The 9,643-nt window shown below is 37.0% G+C and overlaps 1 protein-coding gene across 1 annotated transcript in view; it reads left to right on the top strand.

The window, feature by feature from the left end:
• Positions 1-7,567, top strand: part of LOC107581895 (gamma-aminobutyric acid receptor subunit alpha-3-like) — a 42,694-nt gene extending 35,127 nt beyond the window's left edge. The window contains exon 4 of the mRNA XM_016267573.1: positions 6,291-7,567. Within this exon, the coding sequence (XP_016123059.1) occupies positions 6,291-6,632 (342 nt within the window). The 3' untranslated portion in view covers positions 6,633-7,567. The remainder of the gene's footprint in view (positions 1-6,290) is intronic.
• Positions 7,568-9,643: the final 2,076 nt, after the last annotated feature.

The following is a 9,643-nucleotide window of genomic DNA, read 5'->3' as shown; positions in this document are numbered from 1 at the left end:
ATATATATATATATGTGTGTGTGTGTGTGTGTGTGTGTGTAAAGTGTCCCTTTTTAGTTACATTTTTCTTGACAAATTGCTTATAAATTTTATTTTAGTTGAATTAGAGCTCTTGTAGTCTTACCTCCATCAAATGGAAAGTTGAGGGCCTATTGGTTTGGTTTGTCCTTTTGCAATTGTTTGGTCCTTGTTGTTTGTAGATAGAAAGGTTATTTCTATTTCAGTTCTTTCAGTTAAATCCTTTTTAAGATGGAATAATCCTTTTTGTTAATTCAGTGAAGTTTGTAAGTGGTTATTTTCCAGTTGTTTTTTGTGTTTGTTTCCTTCTGAAGCCTTGTTGTAGGGCCCAGTCCAGTGTCCTTTTGTTTAGGTTCCACAAACTTTCCTTGTTTTCAAGAGATTTTCTCCTAATTTCTTCACTATCTTTGACAGCAAGTCATTTTTTGTTAATTTTGTGTTATTATCTTTGGTTTAACTCATATTAGAAGCAAGAAACTCTAGAAAGTTCAGGAGCTCATGTTGTGCAAGACCTCTCTCTCTCTCTTTCTCTCTCTCTGTACTCTCTACTTGTTCAGCAGTTGTAATGTTGATCACATATTAATTCTCTTCTAAGCATTTTCTCTGTGAACTCCAGGAGCTTATCTTGCCAATACCCAATGCAAATGAGACCTAAGCTAAAAGTAACAGTTGTATCAGTGTGGGTCATGATGGGCTTGTATTTGGGATCCTTTACTAATGCTGACATAAGCCTAGACTGTGATTTAGAGACTCAGGTGCTGGTGTAGTAGCAGGGATCGATTGTCTGTGATTGGGAAGCAGCATGCAGCAGTCTCTACTGTGAGATCCCTAGCACAGATATTGGCATCAGAAAATAGGGCCAATGGTCTGGCATCTCCCAGCGCAGAACTCTAAGCTGAGCATTTTTTGTTTTTGTTGGTGTCAGTAGTTCCTTTGCTCTTCTTGTACCACAATGCATCGTAGTATTTACATTAATTGCTTTGTTTTTCTTTACTGGCTTGTCAATCCTGGTAAAAATTTGTGACACTACAGTGTGTGTAACGACAGTGAATATTTACGCATTGGGGTGGTCAATATAAGCACATTTAGTAACTAGGGCTGGCAATGGGGTACACAAGGGGATTGAGTCCAGAGAGTGAATTTCGAAAGGGAGGGGGAGGCATTCAAACTGATTCTTTTTGACTAAACAGTGGCTTAGTAAACACCCAGAATACATTAACAACCACTTAAGAAATCTTTAAAAATACCTTCATAACCACATAGCACTGTGACGATGAGTTTTGTGCTGGTAAGCACCACTTTAATGTAGTTTATTCTTATAACTGTCAAACAAGCAGATTTTGGTAGCCCACTTCATCAAAATCACTCATGTCCTGTAAAGCTGACTCTGCATATTAAATCATAGATGATCACAGAGGATTAGACTCATGTTATCCACTGTATCTTACCAGCTTATTTTCTGAACAGTTGATCAGAGGTCTAACTAAAAGTGAAAATGTTTGCACAAAGTTACTACGTAATGAGTGAGGATTATAGCGTCTGATAGCATGATATCAAATTCTTCTACGTGCAGCAAAATCCTCAGTGTGTAACCTAATGACACATTTACAGATTCTTATTTTCTACTACTAATAAAGGAAGTAAAAATCTTTGAAACCAGCCACGAATCAGCTAATTGTGTGATTCTTATCAAACCACTTTAGACTGAAGTAGTTTACCCAAAAGTTATTTTATTATATTTTTATTTTAAGAGCTTGACAGTTCCCATTATCATTCAACCTTAGTGACTGGGAAAGAGTGATATTCTGATAAATTTCTCCTTTTGTGTGCCACTGAAGAAAGACAGTCATACAGATTTACAATGACATGAGTGTTAGTTAAAAACGTTTTTGTGGGTGAATTATTCCTTTAGAAGAATTTTGAAATACAAATTAACAGCAACATCATATGCAATGTGTGTAGAGCTCCGGACGTCACGTGATCCATTCTGTTTACACCACCATGCTGGCAGGCAGGGACAGCCGGGAGCGAATATGAAATGAATGGCGCCAGCATGAGTTTCAAGGCAACAGAGTTCACTGCGTACTAGACATAGACCTGCACATAGCAAAACTTAACAGATTAAGCATAACAGATCCCTATAATGCCCCCGTGGTGCTTTTAACGTGTAGCCTATCAATAAAGGAACGGATAGATTTCCTGACCGGCAGTATCCTGATATCTACAACTACCTCATCAACTTTCCCTCCTAACATTACTCCGGAGACTCTTTAAAAGCCTACAAAAGTCTGGAGGGGTACAAATGGACGCAATCGAATTTTTTGATGAATATTCAGCCTGCTATGTCGTCACTGGAAGGGTAAGTCAAATGTGTTGTTAGCTAACGTAAATGACCCTAGCTGTCCTTGTAGGTAAGCCAGCATAGCTATATCATTGTGAGTACAGTAGACATCATAAATGTCATTAAATCTTACCCGTTTAATCCCAAATTTTGTGTTGTTAGCATGTATTATTGCAGTGAACCATTTTAGTCGTCTATCGGGATCCTTAGGAATACGGTAAAACAATTTCCCCTTTGCTTTATGGGACAATCGCGTATATTATATATATATGAAAATGCGTATTTTTGAATTAAAGATAACTTATATATTTAATATGTGCTGCTTTTGGTGCTTGACACTTTTTTTTATTGGTCATTTTGTGTGAGATAGACTACATGGTTAAGAAGCTTACTTAAATGTAAAATGTTTTTTTCTCTATTTTGCAATAAAAGACGGCTTCCCTTATTTATCACGTCTCGGGTAGATTGCATGTTTTCTTGCACGGCGGGATGTTGGACTCATGAAAAATAATCACGTAGTTTGTATTTGCCAAAACTGATTTACCAAAGTCAAAACACGGACGGAATTGGCGTATGTCATGATCTCCAGCTGGAGTGCCCATGAGCTCCTCTAGAGGGCACTCCATTCTGTACCTTGTCATTCACTCAGGACTCCATTTCCCATAATCCTTTGCCCGGACTCATCAAGTGCATCACCTGTCTCTCGTCAGATCTCATCATCAGTTCACAGATGTCTCACATTAGTAGGAACTTATTATTGCATCACACCTGTTTCCTATCACTGACACTATAAAGGTTGCACTCATTCACACACACATTGCTGGTTATTGTTTAGCCTGTACCCTGTTCCGAGTCTCTGTATTTCCTTGCCTTTCCTTCTTGTTTCTTGACCTTGGACTGTTTATTGGATTGCTCTTTTGTCTCGCCCTGGATTGTACCTGTTTGCTGGTGTTTGACCCTGCCTGTTTTGACCACTCTTGTGAATAAAAGCTGCATTTGGATCCTCAACTCCGTTGTCACGCCTCCCACGTTACAGCGTAAGCGTGAGCGCCACTTAAGCGGGAGCGATCAGCCAGCAAAAGTTTCTGCAGCCTTCCTCGAACAGTTATGTTCAGGATTTTCTGATTTACTTAACGAATACTGTGTGATGGGGCAAGAAACGGACCAAGGGATGTCATGTATGGGACACATAAATTAAGCCCAATACACGGGACGTCCCGGCTAATACGGGACGGTTGGCAACCCTAGCTTTCCCCTGCCTGTTCTGGCATCCTGGCGCACAGCAGCTGTCCACCATGTTGAAAGAGTAAGGTCTAAATAGTCTGGTTTTAAATTATTGTTGTACAACTGTCGATACCAATGCTCTAGCGTTCTCCTGATTGCCTGCCAAAATGGTGGAGTTTAAAGTGCGTGACGTCAACCTTCGGAGCTCTATACAGTACATGCATGTAATAAAGCATTGTAGATTATTGTGGTTAGACTACACTAGACAGCTTCTGTGTTTCTTATTGTGTAAGCCTGCTAACAGAGGCTCTGTTTGTTTACTGGCATACAATGTTTCCTGCTGTGCCATTCCTCCTATGATTGTGACTCAAGAATGAAGCCTGGTTAGATATTCCTATAGAGACCTGGAAGCTACAACTAGACCACCTCTGTGTGTGTGTGTGTGTGTGTGTGGTCCAAGCTTACAAATTTAACAGAATGTTTTTTAGTTTTTTTGGAATATAAAATAGCAGAAAGTTTTGTGTACAGGGTAGGTTTAGAGTAAGGGGATAGAAAATACAGTTTGTACAGCATAAAAACCATTATGCCTATGGGAAGTCCACATAAAACATGGAAACCCAGCGTGCGTGCGTGCGTGTGTGTGTGGGGGTACTTGGTATTCCCTACATTATGCCGTCCAAATTTCCCCATAAGCACAAGGATATTAATATCAGTATATTTTGCCCTAGTGGGGACATTTTTCTGGTCCCTTTGAGGAAAACAGCTTAAAAAATCAGACAGAACTCTATGACTGTATGCTTCCAGGGCTTATTTTCCTTATTGTCACTGCAACTCCTTCAGCTGTGGCTTATTTACAATACAGCCTCGAGTACCTTATTGCTTTTATAAAACGGTTATCACATAATACAAATATTACAACCATAAAAATGTATGTATTGGTACTTTTTTAATTGCATTCATTAAATCATATCCTTCTGCTAAAAAAAAGAGTTCCTGACAGTGACAGTAAATGGCAAGAGAATGTTCCGGTGTAACGTGCCTCATCTTATGTAGCTCAAATAAAAACAGAGAATAGGAGCTGTACATCTCATTTATTTTTCAACAGCATATATGATATTTTCTCACATATATCTGCTTATCTCTCAGCATGAGAAAATGTCTGATCTCCCATATAAAAAGACTTTTGTTGACGGGGGATCAGAATAAAGGACTGAAACTAACTGTTTTATAAAGTTATTATATACAGTTCATCAAAACTATACATGGTGCAATGCTACATCAGTGTAGAAAGCACCTGATTAAACTGTGGCATGGATGCTTTATGAACACAATGCATAATATCACACACAAAAGATACAACTTTTTAGTGAATTTGTCCTTCACACTACAAAATGTTCTCTATAGCCCGTGGCCACCTTCTGTCACGGTGCAATGTAAACCTTTGACTGTTTTGCATGTAACAAGCCTTTGTGATTGCTTTAAGCAATCTGTTCTAATGTTCTAATTTATGTATTAATATATACCATTGATGCATATTGCTTGAAGCTATTTTCCTTTGTTTTTTACAAAATCCTTGATATTTTGTTACGGGGCTGAGGAAGTCCCTGAGATGTTTCCCACAAGAGCCTTGGACAACTAATCAAAGCATTTGTCAAAAGCAAACTGCAAAAGCCTATTTATCGGCCTGCAGTCATAACAGTACCCAGATATTTGGACGTGTATGGACGAGCACGTCCTAATTTGTGCTGAAATGCACTGAAATTATAATAATCTGCTGCATCTAACAATTAAATATGGGAAATGCAATGTGTTAAATACATTTAGCACAGATTTTGTAAACATGTTTGTACCAGTGCACCTGATTCTATAATTATTTGATTAAAATGAGTGCTAAAACTGTGCAAATGGTATTATAAATTATTCTTAGTGCATTCTCTCTTGTGCATGCTATATTATGGCTTAATATAGTAATATTTTTGTTTATACATTATTGCAGATGGATTCGATTGCCAAAATGTCATTACGTTAAATTTGTCATCAGCACATTGAATAAGAATTTGGATTTACCTTTAAAATTAGATATGCTGTCATGAATACATAGTTTTTCTTACTGCACTGAATGTATTTCCCACTTCTATAAAGAAACAAAAAATAATACAAGTATATAGCAGGAATTAAAGATCCGTCGCTACGACGGATTTCCGTCAGTTCATAAAGACAGTAACTTGCTTCATTCCTGAATGATTCAGCCGTTCGAACGAATCAATTGAATTACTGATTCATGATAAAATCAGTGACTAGTTTAGTTTAATTTTTAGCTTATAATTTCAGTTATTTCTGTATTCAAAATTTTATATTTAAAACACTCTCCACATGAATTTATGAATTTAATTGCACTCATGCCACCTCTGAGCCTCATTAAACGTCTGAAAATGAACCTACAATCCACTTTTGTGTTCTTCTGTGCCACCTCTGTAGTACAAATTAATTTATTAATACTAATTTCATATGATTAGTAGCTTATTTGTCTTTATGAACTGATGGAAATCCATCGTAGCGACAGAACTTTAATCCCTGATATAAAAAATTGTGCAGTAAGGGAAAACAGGGATTTACTAGAGAGTCCATTAGTAAGATGAATGCTTCACTTTTGCTCAAGATAAGGTGTTTTTATTGCTCTATTTTTTTCCTTTTGACTCTTTCACAGAGGCGAGAGTCGGCTTCCTTCTCCAAGAAAACCAACAACACTTTCAACATCGTGGGAACCACCTACAGCATGAGCGTAGCCAAAGATCCCGGACTGACAACCGTCTCCAAGAGTGCCACATCCACGTCCACCCCATCCCAGCCGGTCCGAGAGATCCGGCTGCCCAAAATGGATGGGGAATACGTGCCGGAGGGTGGGAGAAAGTCATACAATCGTGTCAGCAAAGTGGACAAGATCTCTCGTATCATCTTTCCAGTGCTCTTCTTCATCTTCAACCTGGCTTACTGGGCCACTTACGTCAACAGAAAGCCGACCATCAACCGGTCCAGCCCACAGAAATGAACATGGAAACCAGAAACAAATAAATAAACTGCCAGTCCAGTCTTAATCAGTAACATGATGCTACTGTGTTCATTTTCATTTTTTAAGCAACCATGTAGATTTTTTTGTTTGTTTGTTTTTTTTGTATTTGCCATTTCATGTGTTGCATGAGTAAAGTATGACAGTATTGCTGGTCTTGTACAGATGGCCATTATTTACCCACTAAATCCCTCCTCCACTCCTCACACTGTGTATCATCAGAAGAAAAACATCAGTCACCATTGGCTTTCAGTCGCCATCGGCAAGAACCTGTAGCCTTTCAGCAGCCAGTAGCGATGTCCCTAGGCGCATCATTACTAACTGTCTGTTCTTTGACTCTTTGCAAACCCAGAGTATTATATCAGTAGTGTCATCTAGATATGTGTTTACATCCCCATGGGTCTATCAGTGCATTTTTTGTCCAGTGACTCTTATTGTTTAAACAGCATGAGCAGGCTCCAAGATAAATAAACTGTGTGCCTTTTTAATCACTCGCCGTAGAGATGAATAGTTTGGCACATGCTGACATTGTCTTCAAGCTTACGCCTGCCTAAAGAAAACGTCAGTGTTGATTGAACTCTCACAGGATGGTATTAAGCTCAGAGCTGTCCTGCATGTGAGTTGATTTAGTGCTGACGGCTGACTGTAAGGCACTGGGCCAGACAACGGTTCTTTGTTTGAGGCCAGTATGAGCAGTGTGCATCAGACCCTCATCTGAGGATCTGAAATGCTATGAAACATTTCAGCTGTGAAGAATATAAAGACTGGATTTTAGATTTGGGCCAGTGCCACACAGGAGGAACATGCATTTCCATAACCTCACGCTGAAGTGTTGGTGGTTTTGGTAGATCATTACACTGGTGGCGTTTTTATTATTATTTTTATTATTTATTTATTTTGTGTGTGTGTGTGTGTGTGTTTTGGACAATACAGTATTCATGTTTGTGAATGCACTATTTTTATTAATATTAATATTTTGGCAATTGCAAGCCAGTTTCATAGATTCCTGTCTGTAAAATTTCATGCAAAATGTAGTTGTAGTTTTAAGCATATATTTAAGATAATATGAGAACATGCACTCAACATGGATATGTGCATATTTATATGCTGTTATCGCCATTGTTCCCTTATGATTTTATTTCTTTCTCCTAGTGTGTTCAATTTGATTATGCATCTCGATTTCGAAAAAAACAATCTTTTTGCATTCACGTAGAAAGTGCCAGGTTTACATGTGAATTTAAATAGAGACATTTTTGTAGATAAACTAAAAAGTTGCGTAAAGTATATACTTATGTGACAGCAAGCTACATTAAGCAAAAAAACATTACCTTTGCCATTTCATTCAATTCATTTCATGAACAGTGTACACTAACATTTTTTATTTTCTTTTAACAACCGCTAAGACCGAATTCTAAATACTTAGGTCACTTTTCTAAACTCTTCACACAATTCTCCTAACTAGCTTTCCACCTGTTACATTAGCAAATTTCACATCCAAAATGCAGTAAAAATACCAAAACACATTATGCATGTCTCAAATAATTTCATTTTTCCATAACTCTTTCAAAGGTTGTCATCCAACCAACATACTTTGTCACTCATAAAAATACAATGTCCATGTTTACAGGTTTTCTGTATTGTATTTTGTGCCAAAGCAATGAAAAAATTATCCACATTTTAGCCCACAGACTGCTGGCTGTGTGACGTTATAAAAAAAGTAACCTAAGTATGGAGAAATTGGTCCTAGCGATTGTATATATATATATATATATATATATATATAAAATTGTAACGTGGCTGTTGATCAGTAGCTTCAGACACAAGACATTCAATATTTTTAAGTTTTAATCAGTGGATATATTTGCGAATTAATAGATAGAACTCATGTTTATTTTAATATTCTAAATAATAATAAGATTGTTTTTCTCATACATTAGGATGTGTTAAGAATAAATGAATGCATGACAATCTATTCATTAGTTACATCACCACATATGCTGTTGTGTTATCAGGAGGCTCTATGTTTTTGTATCTCATAATGGCCCTTCAAATAACCAAATACAATATCTGGAGTGCATATCCGTAGGCTCCTCACATCTCATCTGAGCTATAGTAGGGCTAGATTAACTGATGTTGGTATTGATTGTTGACACAAATAGAACAAATCATAAATAAAACCACATGTAAGAAGTATATTTATATAGGAATTTAAATCCATTTATGCTAGCTACATATCTGATAGCATACGTGATCTATGTTTTTACAGTACACAGTATAACGCTTATAGCATCAGTACAAATCTGCAAAAACAACATTGGGTATAACTAACCCAGATGGCACACGTACATCTCTAAGACGTCTTAAAGAGTTCTTCATTTGGAAAACATCTGCTAAACATCTTCTAAAAAGCAGTTTTACAAATATTCTAAATCATAAACATCTTAAATCAACTGTATATAAGTTGCATACAGTTGCTTTGAGGACATGTGTAAATGTCTATAGATGAGCAAACTAAAAAAATTGATCTTCCAGGTGAAAATGTGCACGTTAAATAAACATCTCCATGATGTATTCTACGTGTGCTATTAGGGTAGTGGCATGATAGTTTATTCAAATGTAAGAACAAGTAAAAGTTTTTTTTTATTTTTATAGATGTTGTCAGCCTACTTGAAATAGGATACTTGGGAAACGTAGTCGTGTTCATTACCAAAAGCATTACTTCTGTAAACTTTGTCGGCATATTTGTCTAATATGTGCGACATCTGGCTTTTTACATGCAAATGTAGGGTAATACCAGTGAAATTTTAATGTTCAAGAGGGTGACAGTAAAATGTACTGTAGTACAGCACTACAAATGCTAATTGGTTATCACTGATGAATTCTGACTGAAAAACTTTCTAAATTGTGCTGATTTACTGCTTAAGCTATTGCTTTAAAGCTTGATTTACACATTTGAAGTCCCCCTTGTGTGTTTTTCAGGTCTAAAATTTCTG

Source organism: Sinocyclocheilus grahami, unplaced genomic scaffold (genome assembly GCF_001515645.1).
Source record: "Sinocyclocheilus grahami isolate Dianchi unplaced genomic scaffold, SAMN03320097.WGS_v1.1 scaffold39.1, whole genome shotgun sequence".
In the NCBI taxonomy this organism is placed as follows: domain Eukaryota; kingdom Metazoa; phylum Chordata; class Actinopteri; order Cypriniformes; family Cyprinidae; genus Sinocyclocheilus; species Sinocyclocheilus grahami.
The sequence above is the reverse complement of the archived record's forward strand: the minus strand, read 5'-3'. Positions and strand labels throughout refer to the sequence as shown.